Genomic DNA, 22,465 nt, shown 5'->3' with positions numbered 1-22,465 from the left:
GCGCCAACAATTAAATGTGCTTTTAAACACACCCGCACTTAGAAAAAAATTGTCGGCGCTTGTTGCAGATTTCTTTGTGTGCTTATCCTCATGCAGGTTAGCAGCAAAAGGAGCTAGAGCTCGCCATAATCTCTTTCCTATTCAAAATAATTGAGTATAGACAAAATAAATTGCTGATTCCGACTACTTAGTCGTTTTTTCATTTTATTGCAATAAAAATAGCAGCTTTAACCAAAGACAATGCAGATTTAATTTTAAATTTGTTTTCCCTTAATAAAACAATATACCTACTAATTTAGATTCAAAAATTTCATTCAATAGTTATTAAGTTTAAATGAAATCTGTTCGAAAGTAAAAGTAGGACATAATAAGACATTAAGACTGTAGACAATATTTCAGAATGCTGTTTACTCCTCTTCTACTACATTATTCTGAATTATCTCACAAATTCATACGCGCTTTATCACATAAAGGTACGAAACACTCTCTAACATCTCTGTATTGTTTTATTTCGCCAATGATACGCTCTGATTCGTGCCACCCTTCATCATGCGAAATTTCATTTCCTCCGGCACAATGGAACGGCACTGACGATAAACATTGGGGATGTTTAGTCGATCGCGGCCAATACGCTCCCAGTCCCCTTTTGACAACGAACGTCGTCGCCTAATTGATGCTGGAAATTAATAGGATGTGTTTTCTTGTAATAGAAGAGAAAGTTTTATGCTGAACCGTATTGTTTAATTATAATGAATCAATAATGAAATTATAATAGACGGAATAAGGATCTTCTATACATTCCATATAATTGAAATCATATGAATTTTTTTCGATAGGTTTTTTAGATATTTTTTACCCTTATTTACTATCAACAAAAACATATTAACGAGGATCGTATATTATTATACCCGATGTATAGCTTTTTTACTTTTTCAGATAAAAAAAACGAGATTTGATGTGTTAGTATATGACAGAAATCAGAATTAATTGACGTATTCAATTAGTTTCGGTCACTTCCTGTTAGTCAATTAGTTTCGGTCACTCCCATTTGATAAAAAATGACATTCTGAATAGAATGACATTTCATATATCAACTTTTGATACTTAAAAAAACAGTATTTTAAATTTCAATCTAAAGTACCATGGTTATGTTAATATAACTAATTTTTAAGCTAGGAGCATTGGAAAATATATTTGATAGGCTAATGTTTTGCGTGATTTTTCCTGGTCGGTTAAAAGGCATCCAACCGTATTTTCAATTATAACTCAATTTTTTTAACTAGAACGAGGATGGCTCCTTAGCATATTAAAAAACAACGAATAATTTAGTGCAACATACTTGGTATTTTGAGTTAAATTGTAGTGAATATAAACCCAACCACTCTAGATTGAAATTTAAAACACATACAATTTTTTAATCGAAAATGTAAAAAATTGACATATGATACTCTATTCTCTTTAGATTGTCTTGTTATACCAAATACAGTAAAAAAAATCCGAGGGTAAAAATCAAAATTTGTAGTAATTTCCCGTGAAACGGGAAGTGACCGAAACTAATTGAATGTCTCAATCAATCCTGATTTAAGTTCATGTACTAAAATACGAAATCTCGCTTTTTGTCTCAAAAACTAAAAAAGTTACAGGGGTGAGCCGCGTTTGAAAAATACCCGGTATAATAAATGTACTAGCACATTTTGCTAATTTCAAAAATATATCAAGGAAAAGCCTGCGCTTTTCTTTGTAACAGTATTATTGAAACTTAGCCTCAACTTAGGCTAAAACCAATAGCCTCTAAACGGATAGTAAAAGAGGCTTCTGGCATATAATTCTTCAGGCATATAATTGCATTGCTAATACCCCCCTTCAAAAACCTATGGATAATTCGATAGTTGCAATTGAAATATTGAAATACCCATATGACTTTTTTGAAGAGATGAATAGGCCACAGAGGTATAGACATTTTAATACAAAATAGGTTAATTGAAAATACTATACGACAAAAAAAATCTGTATTATAATAAGACACTACATTCAATTTAATTTTTTTAGATTTTTCGTAAATAACATATTTCACAATAATTGTTGACATACTCTATATTTATCGACATATTCTTAAATATATATGAATAGGAAAATAATAGGTATGAATAAATTAAAAATAATTTTAAATTGAAAAAAACTATTTTTAAAACCACCAGATTTTCGCAAAAACTTTAGCACTTTCTTCATGATTATCTCCCATTTTATTTTTGCTGAAATATTCTGATGTGCTTCACTATCTAACATTATATTTGACAAGACGTCACTATGTATACAACTTTGTTTCTGGGGACTGTAGAAGTAGCCCCATTGGCAAATACATCTGAAATAACAAAGCATTATGCGAAGATAGAAATATGGAATCTTTCAAATTTCAAAATTGTGTCAAGTTAAACCAATGATAAACTTGTTACATGTTACATGTTACTTATACCAATGATAAACAACTTACATGGTTAAAAATTGCAATTTAAGGTGAAATTATATAAAAACAAGATTAATGCTGTTGCTTTTACTTGGCTTCATATCAGAGAATTGAGTTATCTAAATAATTCTTAGATATAGAGTTAAAAAACTGTAAGTTTCTGAGAATAAATGGAAAATATTTCAACTACTTGATAATGGGAAAATATGAGATAAAAAAAATTGGTACGGAGTTTGTAAGTTTGTAAAAAAACTTACTCATAACTTCCAGGCAAATTTAAACAAGATTGTCCAGATTCTGCACATGGAGGATTTTTTGTATCACTGCATTCATTTATATCGACACAAATTCCATAGAGAGAACTCCAAATATATCCCTTATTCGGACAATTGCAAGACACATTCCATCTATTCAGAATCAAATTTCTGAAATAGTCGAAGAAAAAAAAAGAAAATTGTGGTTGGAAAATATCTAGCATTCAACAAGGCTGATTATACTTATATCATCACTATTGTAGAGTTACTGTGCAAAGTGGTTAGTGTATTTATTTTTGATGTTTTTGAAAATATTTTTAATTTTACTGATAAATTATTCAGACTCGCATAGCAGAAAAAAAGGCACAAAAAAACAGGAAGCAAACGATGCACGAGGCACCATGTGCAAACTAGGAGATGGAAAAAATTACGAAGAAACGAAAATCAATGATGGAAAATAAAAGGAGCAAACGGGAGCCTAAAGCCCCAATTTGCAGCCCAGAACCAGACTCGCCCAGGATTGTGGGCTTCATCCGTTTAATCTTTTCCTTCTTTTTTTATACATTTCCCTCACTATTTCTTTTTTGTTCATATTGGTACCACGGCTAAGGGTATTGCGGCGGGTTGCTCTTGGCTACCTTCGCGGCTGTTCTGGACGAAGCCCACAATCCTGGGCGAGTCTGGTTCTGGGCTGCAAATTGGGACTTTAGGCTCCCGTTTGCTCCTTTTATTTTCCATCATTGATTTTCGTTTCTTCATAATTTTTTCCATCTCCTAGGTTGCACATGGTGCCCCGTGCATCGTTTGCTTCCTGGCTTTTTGTGTCTTGGGATCGGTTTCATCGCTTCCTGATTCCTTGCCGTACTGATGAGGCCTAAAGGCCAGTATCAGTGTACACTAGTGTAGGTGTGTTTGTGTGAGTGTGTGAGTGTGCGTGTCTGCACTGGTGTATACGGTTGCGAATTGTTGAGGGCTGAGCCGTTTAATCTTTTCCTTCTTTTTTATACATTTCCCTCACTGTTTCTTTTTTGTTCATATTGGTACCACGGCTAAGGGCATTGCGGCGGGTTGCTGTTGGCTATTTCCACGGCTGTTCTGGACGAAGCCCACAATCCTGGGCGACTCTGGTTCTGGGCTGCAAATTGGGGTTTTAGGCTCCCGTTTGCTCCTTTTATTTTCCATCATTGATTTTCGTGTCTTCATCATTTTTTCCATCTCCTAGGTTGCACATGGTGCCTCGTGCATCGTTTGCTTCCTGGTATTTTGTGTCTTGGGATCGGTTTCATCGCTTCCTGATTCCTTACCGTACTGATGAGGCCTGAAGGCAGTTACATCAGTGTACACTAGGGTCGGTGTGTTTGTGTGAATGTGCGTGTCTGCACTGGTGTACACTGGTGTATACGGTTACAAGACGTTGAGAGCTGAGCCGTTTAATCTTTTCCTTCTTTTTTATACATTTCCCTCACTGTTTCTTTTTTGTTAAAATATTTTAAAAGTAAGCAAAATTATATATTTATAATTACTTACAAGGCATTACTTTTAAATATTTTTATATTATTTGGAACTTTTAAAGTTGTTTAAAAAATTATTTGTGACGTTTGAAAAAAAGAGCATATTCTATTCGGAGTAAAAATGACGTTTTGTGTCTCGCCTGTATGTCGGACTCGATAACGCTCGTCCGTCAAACGTACAGCCTAGCCACAAAAAGTCAATCAAATAATTTTTACTCCTAATAAAACAATATACTATAATACATTTGTACCTAAATACGAAATATTTTCATGCAAACACAAAAATTTCCATAGGTGAAAAGTTAAGGTAGGTTTTTAAAAATAAAAATTTTCGAAAAACATCTTGTAACTCTGAAACCGTAACAGATAGAGATGTTCGGGTTTTATCATTATCTCCTTTAGAAAGGATTTACCTACTTAGGAGTTTGTCTTTAAAAATGGCCAATTTGGCTCACCCTATGCATTTGTTTTTGAGCTTTTGAGCTAATTGATAAATTAGGGCGGTAACTTTGTCATAGGGCACTAGATACATTAACAAATCACTTCATAGACAATGTCGGTAGTTCAAATTTAAAGCGCGCTAAAATTAAAAATTAGGTACGTGATTAGTATTACGTGAAATCGATATTTTCTGATTTGCTGACAGAGCAGTCCCTTTGTCCGGGGGCGTTTTCGTCAAAGCAGGGATTTTCCTCATTGTTCCAGCAGCGCTCGATATTATCCAGATGCTTGTTAGAGCAACACGGGTCCGGACAAAAGCTACAAATAACACGTCCTATAAGTTCAATCAATAAAAAAAAGTTATACCTAATTATAGCGATCCCATTAATGCAGTATGAAATATCGAAACTCTCTGATTAATCCAGATATTTATAACTAAAAATATAACAAAAAAACTCTGCCAGTGAGCAAAATTTTGCCACATTTAGGGAACATTAGGGAACAGTTACGTAAAGGAATAAAATGCTCACTGGGCTAGTTAACCACAATACACCTAGCCACTTTATGAAATTGAGAACAACAGCAGATTACTATTTCTAAATCTATTAGTTATTATAAGAAATACTTTCGCGACCTAGCTTGGGGGTTGTTCGCTAGGATCGCTTAGACCAGGATTCCTCTTTCTTTTCTCTTCTGCTAAGATAATTCGTTCATTGGGATACTTACAAGAACATCTTCCCTGGCTGACAACTCAATAACTAAATATATATGACTGTTAAGTGACTAACTATGAACTCATAATGCCACTAACACCGCTCTCTTCAGCATACTTTTTTTATATTTTCCTATTTCTTAGTCATCGCCGGTTACGTCGATCAATAGTTCACAATCTAATTACACTACCCTTGCTATGACCATGAGGAAATCAAACTTCGGTGACCTGCGTTTGATTATCGACCCGATATTGTTATATTTTAATTGTTTAATTATCAGTGTTATTTAATAACATATCTGGATCAATATCATGCAGGTAACTGATCTCTTGGGCCTACATCAAATTGATATAAACCCAAGTTTACATCTATTTAAGGACAATACGAATAAAGGCCTAGAATTTTATATCTATAAAAAAATACCACTACACACAGATATATTCCTAATGAATCTTATCATAGTGTTGAACATAGGATGGCCAGTTTAAATTTCTTACTTTATAGACTACTTAGTTTTCCACTTACCAACGAAAAATATAAAATAGAACGAAAATACATTAGACATGTAGGTGAGTGTAATGGATATTTTCCTTCATTAGTTGATAAAATAATTAGAAAACGAAGATATAAGTTTGCGATTTCTGCAAATTCGACTTTTCAAGTGGAGAATGATATGTCAGAATATATTTCAATACCGTTTGATAGAGTTGTCCCGTTTTTTTTTTCAATTTTCAAGAATTTCAATTTTAAACATCTGTATAGTGGTAATAATAAATTACAACTATTAGTTAATGCTAAAGATACAACACCTCTTCTGGAAATGTCGGGTATTTATGAAGTTTAATATAAAGATTGTAATCATAAATAATGTTGGGTAAACTAGAAGATCAGTATAAGCGTAATTAGCAATTCATCCTGGGGGGTGATCCTGAGGTTTGAGCCCAGGAGGGGGCCTAGGGCTTTTGTTGCTTAAAATCAAGAATAATAATATTAAATATAAACACATTTTTTGAATTAGACATTTTTGAACAAAACAAAATAATATTAACTAAACAAAACTAGAAAAAGTAATTTTTACATCACATGCAAATAATAATTAATATTTAGCAAAGAGTTGCAGTGCAACAAATTCAGCCGAAATATAAGATTTTTCTGGAAGATGCCCAGTATGTAATGGTGCGGGCACCATGTAATGGGGTGTAATGTAATAATTTTGGTCCCTCCTGCATATGTTAACTAAATTTGAAGAACTAGCTATAAGATATGGTAGACTCCATAAATCTTGCGTTGCTCAACACATTGTTGCTAAAGATCATGTATAGATATTAAAAATTTAAAATTAATTAAACATGTTTCAAATTACAGGCAATTAGATGCATATCCAAGTCCAACACCAAAAGTTCCAACCGCCAACTGTAATAAAAATATAAACATATTTTACTAAATCGATATAGAAATAAGTAAAATAAATGGTTTGCGCATTGATAATAATAATCCTCTAATGAAGAAATAGAATATAAAATATAAAGCAATTACATTCGAAATATTGCTGAGTGTAATGGACCTGATTCCTTTATTAGTTTATGATTTTCTCGAAACTCCACTTTGTAAAAAGCTTCAATATCGTTTGTTGGAGAGATTGACGAAAAATCTCTTTAGACCCGAACTCAATTTTTGACAATGTCTATCATAAACTGGCGTATAGTGCTGTTAATAAATACAGCATCTATTAGGACCTATTATATAACAGCATCTATTAGACTGGACACGTGTGTCTCCAATAAGTCTAATAATAAATTTAGCCTAATAAGTCAAAAATAAATTTAAGACTAAAACTGTTTTTGTCCTTCTACAAAGAAAGACCAAAACAGTTTTAATCATAAATTTATTCTTCAAAAAAATGCGATAACGTTTGCACAAAACATGTTTAGAGTCATTTAGTAATAGTCAGACTGATGGAAGTCGATCGATGCTTCGTCGTTGATTTAAAGAATATAAGATTTTTTCAATCAACGGTTAAGTTAAAACAATCTTCGGATTGTCACGGGGTTTCTAACAGGACACTGTCTCCTCAATGAACACCTCAGTAGACTGAAGCTGAGAAACAACGGCGAATGCAGATTCTGTGGGGAAAATGGGGAAACACCAGAACACCTTATCACCGACGTATCACTGAGGCTGTATGATGAGTTATAACTCGTTATAACTCAAGAAAGAAGAACACACAATAGATCTGTAAGGTCGCGGTGATTAACTCCCCTCTTAAACATTCTACATTCTACAATCAACGGTTTCATGTTAAAACATTTTTAGTCGCGACCTGTTCTATATCGGCTGAAGTGCATATTTTATTATAAATAAAACATTTTGCTTCGCAAAACATAATGTTTTTTTTAAAAGAAAAAACAAGCCTTAGATAAAAGCGTGTATGACTAAAACCCTTTTGGTATATTTGCGTGTCACCCTAAGGTAAAACACCATAAATGGAAATATTGGATATTTGAAAATATCACATAATGTCTATAATCAGAAATAGAAATAGTAATCCGAAACTAGATTCAAACAACATATTGCTCAATTAACGTATGATAGAGCAGATATGTCTCGTGTTGCTCAACATATTTTGAAAATTATTTTCAAAGATAATGATTTAATTTCTTGTATTTCTCTGTTTTACGTAGTTCTAATGCTCTACTTTCAGTAATTCATTGTTAGGTCGATGATTTTTAAATAATAATTTTTTACAACTTGTGTTTTATGTCGTAAAACTCTGGTAATCAAATTTTTCAGCTTACCTATATCTGGCACATTCGAAAGGTGTAGAATCATCTGCTCTTGGATCGTTGTGTCGGGGCCCAAAAGACATATCCATACAATATGCAAAATTATCGCAGTTTTCTCCTATATGCTTCAAATCATCAATTTCGTTCATAGTGAACCAACACATATAGTAACTTGCTGTACTTCTCCATTGATATCTTTCAAGTGGACCTGTAGATACAGTCTGTTTTATGTTTTGTTTTTGCATCGATTTTCGTTTGTACATAGAGTACAATCAATATGCTCAGTACAATAAGATGGACTGAATAAAAAAAGGGCAAGTATTTTTCCTAGTGCATACAATATAGCGTTGGATAAAGTGGTTATGTAATAAATCGGATTTTTGTCCCTCCGACTTGCAAGATCGCTATAGCTATTCTCTTTTAGACATGTAAATACCAACTCATTACTGTCTCTTTTCGGTATGTTAAATTTTCAATGCTATTTTATTAAAATAAAAATTTATTTTCAAATCAGTCAGCTACGGTTAAAATTAACAACACTGAGACAAACAATATTCCGATAGTAAGAAAAGTAAGACAGAAATATGTTCTATCACCAACATCATTCAATTACTGTCCTCCATTCACACAATTGTGTAGCTCTGGGTCCGTATTCTGTAACTTTGAAAACGCTAAGCGCTTTTAGACGCTCAGCGTATATGACGTTAATTTTCGCTGAGCGCGCACTAAATTAACGATTTCGGTATTCTCGTCTGACGCGCTTAGCGTCTTTACTGATTGCGCTGAGCGCTTTGAAAAGGGTTGCCTTAAAGGATCGTTTTGCTTGTCGAACTGTCAGTGAAAATCGAAAAAATTGTGATTTTGTGCGTTATCTTGCTCTTTAGTGAAAATTACTACTTCTTCTATAAATTCCTCAATAAGTAATTGATAATTTACGACTTGGCAGCTATAAATATTGTTCAAAACATCGAAAATTCTGAGAAGAGTCTTCAACACTTCCCTCACATAATATGAATAATGACATATCCATAGAAAAATAGCTTGACATAACTCAACAATAGGTTATGAAATTCACGTAACATTGACATTTTTCATTGTTACATCCATCAGTTATCAACTTTTGACTATTAGCTACATTAGAAATTGTGATGTTGCCAATATGGGCTCAACGCGTATCCAAAACACGATTCGCATGGCAACGAGAATACCAAAATCGACTGCCTTGCGTTTCGCTGATCGAATACTTGCGCTCAGCGCTTTGAAAGCGTAACGTTTTTATGCCAAAGTTACAGAATACGGGCCCTGAACTGTCCAAGAATGCAATACTCTCCTTCCATTCAATTGAGTCATAAAGTTCAGAACTATTCCGCGCCGAGATCCCCTTTCCCCTCGAGCACCTTCCTATAAATTAGTGCTCTGGGTTCCCAGTTATTTAAGTGAGGTTAAGGTTGATCACTTTTTTTGGTTCGCGATTTAAAAATTATGGAGATATGAAGAAACCAACATACACTTTATCCATCTTAAAACATCCTTTGGGATTAACTTTTTCAAGTTTGACAATGTTTAAACTTGAGAATTGACATGTTTAGGCACCAGTCTATCGCGCACAGCTCCTTTCAGAACCGTTCTCGAGTAAACTAATCTTAAAGATCTGGAATTTCAAATGCCCGTAATTGAGCAGTAATGTGTATTCTCAAATCATCTTCAGAAAAACCTTGTGAAAAAGGAAAGAAGGTAGGATTGAACAAAATATAAATTTGTATGGAAGCAAATTATTTTTAAAACAACTAGATTATCTCGAAAACTTTAGCACTTTTAACATGATTATCTGTCTAACATATACATCTATAATATTTGGCACGACATCACTAAGAATACAAGTTTGATTCTGAGGATTGTAGAAGTAATCCCATTGGCCAATACAGAAAGAAAGAAAGAGAGAGAGAGAGAGAGAGAGTGAGACGGGGGTATTGGTTTATAGAGCGCGTCAACAGCGAGGGTATTTTAGCGCTCAGTAACAAGCTTTAGTCAATATGAGGCCATTTTAAATTATGAGAAATTAAAGTTTTTTCGTTTCGTTGATGCTGTCTAAGAATTCCATAACTTTATTAATCTTTGAAATGTTGGCCAATACATCTGAAATAACAAAACATACGACAATACATACCATGACAATACACGACAACGAAAATATGTATAGCAACATACAAAATTGTATGCCAATGAAAAAAAGTTATGCCAATGATAAAGTTTTAAATTAAATGATATCTAAAAATTGCTATTTAAGATACAATATTATTTAAAAACTATATATTAATGCTGGCGATTTCACTGAAATCCGTATAAGAGAGTTGATTTAACATTTAGTTCTTTGATTCATCATTATTTTTATCGTTTTCGCTATTTTATTTTATTCTTAGTGTTTTTATTCAAGGAATTGAATTAAACGAAAAATTTAATGCATTAGATACGAATGTATTTAGCATCGACGAATTATTTTGATCCGTATATCCAATAGTTTAATGTTTTTACATTTATCTTTAACATCAATCAAGGATAGAATCCACTATTGTGGCAATTGTGTAAATTGCCATATGTCCTTTTTTATTACCATCAAACGGCGGTGCATAGTTGAAATCAGTTTTTAATGTTTTTCTACACTCCAAATCAGTTTGATCGATTTCCCTTGAATTATTTGGGTAACGCCATTGGTTCTCTTGTACGACTATAGACGTGTCATCCTGCAGTAAAAAATAGAATATATTACAAAAATAATATAACATTATGTTTCTCATAAACATAATATAAAATATATTACCTTTTTATTTAAATTATCCTATTCTACTACAGCAATAAATCGTAATAAGCATTCGCTAGCATACACGCATGGAGCAATTTTTGTAAATCCAGTCAAAATAAATTAATATTTATGTTCTATATTACCTGTCTTCTCAAGGCGGTCCCCTTTATTTTACCTCTCAAGTAGTCGACGCATCGTATGAATGACTCCTCACAATTTAAACGCACCTCCCAGTGGAGAGATCTCAGTGGTGGTCGTGGAAAATGCTGATGATACAGTCTAAAAAATTAAACTATGATGATATAATATCTGTTGAGGAAGAGGTTGGTGATTGAAGTGTTAAAACAAAGTGAAGAAACTATTCGTTACCACATTTATCTCTATTGGAGAGAGGTAATTTCTACCTGTATTCTGGGTATGGTATGTACGCATATGTGCCTGCATTTTTTTTGGCTATAGGTCAACAATACAGGGTGATTTACAGCCATGGTACGTTAGCCGTTAGTTATTATGGAGTACTAGGTATAGTACTTTTTAAAAATTTGGGTTTTTGCATAAAGAGACCTGCTTCGTTGGTCTACATTATTTTCAGCATTACAGCGTTGCCGCTTCATACTGGCACCTTTGGTATTTTAAACGGAACACCCTGTATATTATTTCATATTATTTCATTTTTAAAACTACTTTCATATCTCATTAATTTTTCTATCATACCAACATACCGTGCCGGCAACTGTTACTTTTGGGTCGGTATTTACATGTGGGGAAGTAAATCGCATAGGGATCTTGTTAAGTCGGAGTGAGAGAAATGCGACGGTGTGCTGTTGCGGCGTTGCCGGTATGCCTTTCCCTATCAAGTAAAGTATAATCACGATCACAAACCGCTTATTTTTAAAATACCATTTTTTTGGAAAGATAACTAGATAAAATTATTAGAGATGTGTCTGAGCATCTGAAGTGGAATTATACGGATATCGTTAGGGTGTTTTTTATAACGAGAAAACGTCAGTAATCGCGATAATTTAAAAACTCAACATTTTAGCACATAACGTGCCGTAACTTAAGAACCACTTTAGAAACTTTTTTTCTATTTTGAAGATTGGATCTTTTACAGTATGCTTAAATAATAAAAACTTGACAAGGTTGTTCTTTTCTATCCAAAAATTTTAAACAACCCATTCATTTACTTTTAGTGCATGGAAATTTTCAGCAATTGTGTAATTTTTTTATTTATAAAGATTTTCACATACAGTCTGCGTAGAAAATGTAGCAGAAATATTAAGAAAGTGTTTGAAAAAAACTACAATTATTTCTAATAGATTTCGAGATATTGATTTTTGAATTCAGAGTTCTAATAGCGCAATCACCTTCGAACACTAACTCAATTCCACTTATTTTTACCCAAAATGCAAGTGTTTCTAACTTGCACTTAAAATTTTTTAAGCAATAGAGAAAGAGGGATAATGGGGAAATACCAAAACACCTCATCACAGAGTGCACCGAGACGATAAGCATCCGTGCCATAATATTTGATACAACTGATATCGGAGATAGAGAACCAACCTCTGTAAAACCGTCTCATTTTGTCAAAACCCTATCATTGGCTTTTATCAAAACCCTGAGACTGTATGATGAGTTATAACTGAAGAAAGGGGGACACAATAGATCTATAAGGTGGCGGCGATTAACTTTTCCGTACTACAATATCTTTCCCAATCTACAATCTACGTCAAGTTAATGTCTAAACAAACCAGTTTAATTAAGTTATCGGTTATTTTAACACTCACCATCTTTAAATATTTAAATTTTATGTATTTATAAGAAAAATCTTGAAATTAAGAACCTTCTAATACTGTTTCTTGTTTATTCTAGTCTGTCATACAACAACTCAGTGAAAATTTCAACAGACAACATTCAAAAAATGACAGAAAATACAATTTGCCTGCCAATTAAAATGACAAACACAACTGCCACTGTCAGGAATCCACCCGATGCTTCCCGTTTGATAGACTACTATAATAGATGATAGACTACTATACTATTTAAAAATAGATAACTCTATTTTTAAGAACATAAAGTTCATTGACCCATTTTTAACTAAATTGTCGTATTGGTTTAGTTATTTTACTAATATTCGCGTTCTAAATCGATTCTTGTAATATCACGCGTTGTTTCCGAGCAACAGTTGTAAGCAGTTGGGTAGTTTAGAACTGCTTTTTGTCTGAACGCCCCTGCCAGATTTACTAGCTCTTATATTGAAATTAATAGTTTTGTTTGGCATAGTTTGTTTCAATGTCTCTAGTATACAAGATCCAATAATAATTGGAGACAAATTTTTATTCTAGTTTTTAGGATATTAGAGCAGATATGATACAAAAACTCATAGCGGTTTTCCTGTAAGTTTGTATTACATATCCGCTTTGGAGACATAAATATAGTTTATTTTTTATACATTATATTAACACAATTTTTAAAAAATTCACTTCCTACAAAATATAATATTTACAAAAACAGTAGAGATAAATGTTAAAATTAATGTATGATTTTTGTTAAATGTCAATAGTTATAGTTATTTACTATTTCTTTTTGTTTTGATATTGTATTTTTACTAAAAACACATACTCTGTTTATTATGATTTTCTACGTTTAGTGGGATTTTGCTGAACGATTCAAACCTTTTCCTGACTTGGACAGGTACAGGAAAAACTATCGTTTAACCGAAATCATAATTTACCGAAAACATAACTTTAGTTCATATCTCCAAAAATATTATTTTCAAAATACAGACTGTATTCTACGCAAAATATTCTACAATAAACAGTTGTAGTTAACTTCTCGATACCTTTCACAATAACAGAGATATAGGATGTGTGTCCTATATTGCTAAATTTTCAAAAATGCCCTGTAGCTCAAAAACGAAGAATGCAAATTTTTTTGCGGCATTTTTAGATAAAAAAGTTATACAGGTTTGTGCAAACCGCATCTTCCTATCTAATCCTATTACTATTAACCGTAATGATTTCAACCAAAATACACAACAAAAATTATAGCTCATTATCTGGAATCGTCCATTTATATTCACAATTCATACTACTCATTTTAAAACAACAAAAAGAGCGAACATTTACAATCTGAGTTAAACCGTCTATACTAACACGGCATTAATCGAAATAACAAAGAGACAATTTCAGTTTTTTTACCAACAAAACCGACAGTTTTGCGGGGCAATGATCTGTGGACAGCGAACGTGGGCAGAAAGTCAACGAGGCCCCGGAACCATTTGAATTTTAAATTTTCTACCGTAAAAAAGCTTATATGCGCCTTAATGTTCTCGAAAACTTGGCCCAGTCCCGCGCCCTCTATCGCATTAAGTCCAAAATTAAAATTCGCGCGACGGCGACGCCAAGACCAACTTTTTAATAATAATAAAGTTTCGGGCCTGGTACACGCGATTGCAGTCACTGGGAAACTGAAAAAAGTGGGAATGACTACAATATAACTTGGGCTCTATGCTTTCGATTTGTTCTCTATTTTTCGCAGTAAAATAAATCTGAAAAATTTCTCGAATAAAATTCGAGTTTTAAACTTTTATTGCCGAGAAGATTATGACCATATTAAAATATACAGGGTAAAATACACTTCTCATACGACGTTGAAGCTCCAAGGAGAAGAACAGTTTGTATTGGAAATGAAATTTTGTGAGCGTATGTGGTTAATTAGAAGCATTTTTTAAAAAATATCGGCAGTTCTACAGGGTGTCCCCCAAAAAAGATACATATCAAAGTTGTTGTTTTTTTCTAATGGAACACCCTATACAATATGTTCTCGGATTGTAAGAGGAAAAACTTTTTTATTACTGACATTTTGAGAAAAATGCTTTCTTCATAAAAAAATAGCTTGTTCTAAAATGGTTAATCCCGTTTATACTATTCCAAATTTCCATACTGTTTTAGAGTAAATTAAAAAAAAATCGAAAAAATGGTTGAATTTTTTCAAAGTTCTAAAAAGCAAAAATTTTTATGTAGTGTAATAAAAAAGTTTTTCCTTTTGTAAAGACAATCTGGGGATATACTGTATCTTAATTTTTTTTTCTGATTCCAGGAGAAAAATGAAGGTGAGTTTTATTAGTGAAGTATATGATTAAAATGTAATGTTTCTGACATATTTAACATTTTCTAAAAACAAATTTTAATAAAAGCTACATAATATGTAGTTAAAATAACTATTGTACTTTAAATCAAATTAAAACTTGATTCATAAAGTTATTCAGAATGAGACAAAATTGAACAGTGGTCACATTTAAAAGCAAGTTACTCTATTATTTTAAATAAAACACCCAGTATATTGTTCCGATATTCAATGAAGAATTCATGTCTCTTTAAAATACCATTAAGGTTGCTACCTGTCAAACAAATATTTTGCTAAATATTTTAATTTTTAGCCGACCATACCGATAGGTATGGTAGGCTATTAGAGGATTGGCAAAAAACATTTTTTTTAATTTCACTCAAAATGAGTTACTTGGGTCATAAATGACCTAAATACAAAATATTTTCATGATGGCTGTCTGTCCGTCTGTCCGTTTGTAACACGATAACTCAAAAACCGCTGAACCGATTTTAACCAAATTTGGCACAAAAATACTGTGGCACCCGAGAATCTGGCTATCAGTTTTTGGTGGGGGTGGGGGTTGGTAAGGGGGTATGGGATGGGAGGGGGTTAAAAATTTAAAAAAATCGTAACTCCAAAATTACAGTAGCTAGCGAAACGCGGTTTTCAAATTAAGATTAGGAATAATATTTGCAACAAAATTTGTAATAACATCAAAATCAGTCAAAGTCGCAGTTTTCGAGATATTAACATATTTTAGTATGGGCGGCTATATGTGCCTCCCGGCGCCAATTTTTATGATTTAGTGTCAGTTGAAACAAAAAAAATTTTGCCGAAAATGAAAACTTATCCTACATCAGCGGGGATTGATATGATTCTATTAATTATTGGTAACTGGCAGTGAGCATTCGCCAATTAATAGTATGCTAAATGCTACTGATTTTTCTAGTCTGGGCCTTTTTTCGTTACAAAACTCGACCAACTATTGCCGACAACATGAAGGAAATGATTGTGGGTGATTTTTCAAGTAGAACTCCACATATACCTCTTAACATGAAAATATGTTTTGAAAAGAGAATCATTTTATGCAGGAAAGCAAGCATTTGATTTGAACTAGCTAATTTTTGAAACATAATTATATAGGACTAGGAATATTTTATACTACACAAATGAAAATAATAAAACAATAAAACTCTAAAACTATAATAAAATCTCATTAAATTTCTAAAAAATAATTATAAATTTGACATGTTACTATTAATTATGTATCTAGAGACATCATCTAATAATAGATTTTCTATGAACACGTATTACATTTCATTTTCTATTTCGTAGTTCACTTTCAAGTTTTCAGACATATTCTTGCAAGTTGCGGGTTTTTCCAGGCAATAACGGAAAAAGTAACATAAATTTTAAATCTGAGTTTTATTGAAATTCTTTGAAAAATTGTCAAAACACCTAAGTAAATATTCATAATAAATTCTGAATAAAATCTATATAACTTTAAATAAGTGAAAAGTAACGATACAATACTCTTGGAAAACTCACTTTCAAACAATATTTTATAATAAAATGGTAATCAAAATGGCTGGTATCGCCATGGCGATCGTTTATGGCTTGTTTATGGACATTATTATTTAGATTTATATCAGTTTACTTATTAAATTTGCTTATAATAGTTTATACTACTATAATAGTTTTTTTTTTGCTCAGGTAAGATTTCGACAGACGATTACAGAAAAAAAGTAGATGACTTCCATACCTATCCATTTATTTCACTAAAAAAAAGTTTCTAATATTTTTAAGTTAACTATTGATGGGTTTATAAATAAATACGTCATGCGTCGTCTCTTGTTGTTTTTAACCAGTTTTATTGGTTTATTTCAAAAATGACAGATCATATTTCAATATTATTGGTTTGACGCAACGATGGACGACAAACGGACGCCTGTGCGTATGAACTCGACTTAAGATTTTTGAGAATTGTCAAACTCTTACCAAATTATAGGTTATAATTTTGTGTCAAATTATGTCAAATAGAAATGATAAATATTTTGCATTTTGCATTTTGGACTGTGACAGACAATAGTTTACAGTTAATATTTGGTGCACAGAGACCGCCAGAGACACAGTTTTCCAGAGACTATGGCCGGAGAGTTGTATTAGCCACAAATAAAGATGTATACCATCTCGTATATGGTCCCAAAAACTGGAGTATCTGTAAAATAACATCACACGATAGGTAAATAATACATTTTAGTACTGCAGCAAAAAAAAAGATTAAAGTTAATTAACCAAGATTGGATTTTTTCACTTTTATACAGTTTTTTTTCAGAATATTTTGATGTAATCACTTGTCACCCAAAATTTAAATATATTAATTATTCGTTCCAATTGTAAAATAAAATAAACTTGTAAAATAAAATAAGCTACTTTGAAATTAAAATGACAGACACATCTATCACTGTCAAGGATTTTGTCGTTGGACAGACTATAATAAGTAAGTATTTTATTCATTATATTTTATCAAGGAAAATAAAGCAGTATCTGCTGGCGGAACGAATGGATATGTTACTAGTGATTTTATTTTGTGAGGCTTTTAAATTGCTTCTTGACCTCTTCAAAGAAACATGTTTTTATAAAAAATTCTGCGATGTTTTTACAAGAAACAAAAAATGTATTAAATACTAGAAGGGCCTACTTCTTGGAGTTTCAAAATATTTTTACTATATTTAATAAGGTTGAGAGATTCACATCTTTTACTGTGTAAAATTATTAACTTATTTTGAATACAAAAGTAAGTAGCTATTCTAAGTCCACGGAATATTAGAAAACCCTGTATACAGTTCAGTCCGTTAGAACTTGTCCACTTTATACAGTGAGATTGCAGTCCTTTGGAATTGTCATCCCAAAGGACACTATGACGTCGTTTTATAGTCACAGTGAATATTATTAAGACAGAGATATCATGAAAATAAAATTACAATTAATTATTATTACATGTTCATGACAAATATGGTATTAAACAGTTTAATGTTTTTGTTATTCTGAATCGATTTTTGAGTGATTTCATAATTATTAATAATAAATAGCAATTTATATAGACAATAGGAGAAATTACGACATATAAACGTACAAATAAGTATCAAAAATACATAACTCTAAAATATACATAAAACAGATTTAGTATACACAAACAAAATTTATTTACCAACACGATATTGTTAATTATATTATTTGGAGCTTTAGAATCGTTTTTTAGTAATGCAATTATAATTTTAGTGCCATTAATATTTTACAATCGATATTTCACGCCGCTATTCTCATAATATTCTTATTGAATTTATAAAACATAATAACGGATAACCAAACAACGTCCACCTAGATGACCAGTATATTACCACCACTCATAAAATATTAGTGTTATAAATTATGACGTTATATAAAATTGATATTGACCAGATATGAACGCGGGATAGTCATAAATTTAGTGCTATACATACATACACATATATCTCTCGTCTAATAATGACTGTCAAATAGAGGCATAATCATACTAATCGATTATGTATCGGTTATGTCTGCTATTTAATAATTTAAGGCAAAGGCATACGTCTGTTGAACAATAATCATACGTTTATTAAACTCTGATTTAGAATTCAATATATTACGAGACCACTACACTAAATCTAATTTGTTTATCATAAAGTCGACATATCTCGTGTATCTGGTCTAATAGCAGACTGGTATATCAGAATAATTAGATTATTACTTGCTATAGCTGTCACACTGAAAAAATACTGTAAATTGTGATCTAAAAATGTTTGAAAATATATTTTTTCTCTCAAAATTAAAGGGCCGTCCTATACCGGAACAATGCGACCTATAAAGCCTTTTGTCTTTCCTTTTGTCCGTTCTATGTCAGCATCTAGTCTTCCATCCAATCGTTTATGATTCAGCTATGGAAGACAATAACTCAGGTGAAGAATTAGACTAATAATAATACTAAAAATAATAATTTGTGTGTTTATGCCTTGTTTGGAATTCATATGATTCATTTCGATGTTAGGTTATTTCTTTATTAGTTTTTTTACTTGCAGTTTCTTTTTAACCTTTCTATATTTAATAGTACAATGTATATTAAATTTTATATATTTATAAGTAGATTTTATTACTTTAAAAGATATAAAAAAAAATATATTTTTTAACAACAGCAATAATATATTTTTTAACAACAACTTTATTTTTTTATCACAAAATACTTTAAATTAGGATCGCCCTGTTAATTAATAAATTAATAATTTCAATTTTTTTAATTATACTTGCTGTCTATTTACGCTTTAATTACTAATAATTTATACAGGGTGACAATTTGAAAATGAACAGTATTTAATATTACCTCTACCGATGACAGTATGAAAATTTGGCGAAATACGTCAATTTACATATCAAGGGGGACAATTTTTGAGGCATTTGTTGTCGTGTTACTTTCAACCCTTTGACCCCCAGGGCACCTACCCCTAAAATTTTAAATGGCAACCCCTATTTCTTTTATCATTTTTGTGTTCCTTATAAAATTCTACATAAACTGCATTATTATTTTGTCAAAATTGTGATACTTAACCTTACAAATGAATGAAATGTATTTAATATGTAACTTTAAAACGGATTGCATTCACCGCCTCATAGAACTTCATTTAAAAATGTTTGTACCTACCAATACTATACATTCCAAATTCCTTTATTTATTTAAATTTCGTCTTCGATGTCGCCACTACAAAACATAAAGTAATTTAATTTTTTTGCCGTTTTCGACAAAACAAGATTCTCGTTTTGCTTATTCCTGATATTTCGAACAAATGATAAGTAGGTACTTGTTCTTTATTTTCCGATTCCTGGTGTTCATTATTTATTTCCTGTTCTTCCAGAATCAGTAAAATAAGCTGTGAACGTTAATTTTATAAACTATTTCAATAGTTTTCAATTATTAGTGTTGTTTCTTAAAATGGTTTTCACTGTTGCTGAACGCGTAGAAATTATTTTTATTTACGGAGCTGAAAATCGCTGCTTTGCAAAAACGGTGGTCGCATTCAACAAAAGACATCGTGAAAGAAATGTTGGACACAAGTACATTCGTGAGTTAATGGCTAAATTTGAAGAAACAGGATCTGTTTGCAATAAGAAAAGGAATGAGCCAAGACTGTTCAATGAAGCCGCTCAGATTGAGGTTCTTGGTGAAGTTGCTATGGCTTCCACTACGTCCCTTCGTAAAGTTGCAGATCAAACTAGACTGTCGCGTGAGTCAGTCAGGAAAGTATTAAAGCTTCACAAATTTCATCCATACAAACTCCTAATTACTCAAGAATTAGGGGACGATGACCCGGACAGACGTATTGAGTTTTGCGTAATTATGACGGACAAGATTATTACTCAGCCCAGGTTAATAAAGAATATCTGTTTCAGTGACGAATGCACTTTTTACTTAAATGGCAAGGTCAACAAACAAAACTGTCATTATTGGAGCGACATCAATCCTCACATTATTAGAGAGGGGCATACGCAATACCCTCAAAAAATAAATGTCTGGGCGGGTATATTAGGCAATAGTATCATCGGTACTCTCTTCATTAATGAAAATCTAAATGGTGAAATTTATGCAGAAATGTTAGATACAGCTATAGAACCTCTTATAATTCGTGAGGTGGAAAATCAAAGGGACACCAATGGAAATCTTTTTCTAGATGAGTATTTGCTGCACTTCCAACAGGACGGATTGCTTCCGCATTATGTACGCCCAGTAAGAGAGTGGTTGGATAATCATTACCCAGAGCAGTGGATTGGTAGGAGAGGACCCATAGAATGGCCACCTAGGTCACCAGATCTGACACCGCTGGATTTTTTCTTATGGGGTCACTTGAAATCTGTTGTATTTAAAACTCAACCAGACTCCATTGAACAATTACAATAAAGAATTGTAAAGGACTGTAGAGCTTTTTCACCTGAAACTTGTTGTACTTGTGCTTGGAGAAGAATGGAACCCATTTTGAAAAATTCATAAAGTAGTAAAGGTAAGCCTTCCAGTATTTCATTATCATTATCATAATTTTTCAAGGAGATGCATTAATTTTAATGTACATAAAATACATTTCATTCATTTGTGAGGTTAAGTATCACAATTTTGGCAAAAAAATAATGCAGTTTATGTAGAATTCTATAAGAAACACAAATATGTTAAAAGAAATAGTGGTTGCTATTTAAAATTTTAGGGGTTTGACCCTGGGGGTCAAGGGGTTGAAAGTAACATGACAACAAATGCCTCAAAAATTGTCCCCCTTGATATGTAAATTGACGTGTTTCGCAAAATTTTCATACTATCATCGGTAGAGGCAATATTAAATACTGTTCGTTTTCAAATTGTCACCTAGTATACATTTAAAGAAATTCTAGAATTCTTAAACATGCCACTAAATTACAAAATGACGATCAAACGTCAAAATTTCAAAAGTGACTTCCATGCTTAATTTAATCATTACTATGCAAAAAATAAATATCAGTTATAAAAAAGCTCCCCCTCGTTTGTTAAATTGACGCCGTTTTTCATACAGTATTTGCCAGATTATATTAATATTTTTGATATTAATAAATGTTTTTATCTGTACCTGGGTGCATTAGTTCCATTTTTGTAGTACCTTCTGTCATATTCGTTAAATTTGTGGGATCTTAAATAATAAGCAATATCTTTAATTGCATCTCCGAGCCATTCAGGTCTTGCTTCAGTAGTTGTTTTACTAGAAAAATGTTTTCTTTTTAAAGTAGATGATGTAACAGTAGTAGAAACAGTAGCAGTGATATTCACAAGTCTTGTAGTTAAGTTTACATGCATAGCTGACTGCATAGCATCGACAATCTCTTTATCTAGTCCTGAAGACTGGTCAGCTATTATTCCGATCATAAGAACTTGGACAATTATCAAGACTAGAAATATCGAATTTTGTTTAACTGACATTCTTAAGATGACAATGACGTTTATACTTTACTGTACTTTACTACACTTGGATGGGATTATTTAATCTATGGATAGAATTATAGTCCGGTCGAGATATTAACAACAACCTCGTGAGTTTTTTAGGAGCCCCTTTTTTGACTCTAAATAATTTTTAATTAACATCTTAAAAATTATCGTTCAAATAACTTCAGAAATTTTTGGCATTTGGTCGCTACATTAAATTATACCAGCAGAAAAAATAAATAAAGGTGGAAATAAAAATAAGATGTTTCCTCTTGGAAACGGTAAGTGACCAGTGAGGCCTCTCTGGATAGAGCTAGTGAAGCGCTATATTCGCTCCGTTTAAACTGTGTTTCGAAAGATATTTAATGTGAAAAACTTCG

The 22,465-nt window shown here is 32.1% G+C and overlaps 1 protein-coding gene across 1 annotated transcript; it reads right to left on the bottom strand.

Annotated features, from left to right (window-relative positions):
• Positions 1–2,070: 2,070 nt before the first annotated feature.
• LOC115886845 lies at positions 2,071–22,082 on the bottom strand. The gene is made up of 8 exons (XM_030906149.1): positions 21,736–22,082; positions 11,110–11,245; positions 10,778–10,907; positions 8,179–8,374; positions 4,845–4,988; positions 2,722–2,889; positions 2,196–2,362; positions 2,071–2,111 (listed from the first exon to the last, which is right to left on the bottom strand). Exons 1-8 carry the CDS (start codon positions 22,080–22,082, stop codon positions 2,071–2,073), a joined length of 1,329 nt encoding a protein of 442 aa, XP_030762009.1.
• Positions 22,083–22,465: the final 383 nt, after the last annotated feature.

The sequence above is a fragment of the Sitophilus oryzae genome, unplaced genomic scaffold (genome assembly GCF_002938485.1).
Source record: "Sitophilus oryzae breed Bouriz unplaced genomic scaffold, Soryzae_2.0 scaffold_499_pilon_pilon, whole genome shotgun sequence".
NCBI classification, from domain to species: domain Eukaryota; kingdom Metazoa; phylum Arthropoda; class Insecta; order Coleoptera; family Curculionidae; genus Sitophilus; species Sitophilus oryzae.
This window is presented reverse-complemented; position numbering and strand designations above follow the sequence as displayed.

Excerpts from the sequence above, each read along its gene's own strand:
- LOC115886845 (XM_030906149.1), bottom strand. The coding sequence starts at position 22,082 with ATGTCAGTTAAACAAAATTCGATATTTCTAGTCTTGATAATTGTCCAA. Across the intron at positions 11,246-21,735 it reads AATGGAACTAATGCACCCAG|ACTGTATCATCAGCATTTTC; the intron begins GTACAGATAAAA and ends TTAATTTTTTAG. Across the intron at positions 10,908-11,109 it reads GGACCGCCTTGAGAAGACAG|GATGACACGTCTATAGTCGT; the intron begins GTAATATAGAAC and ends TTTTTACTGCAG.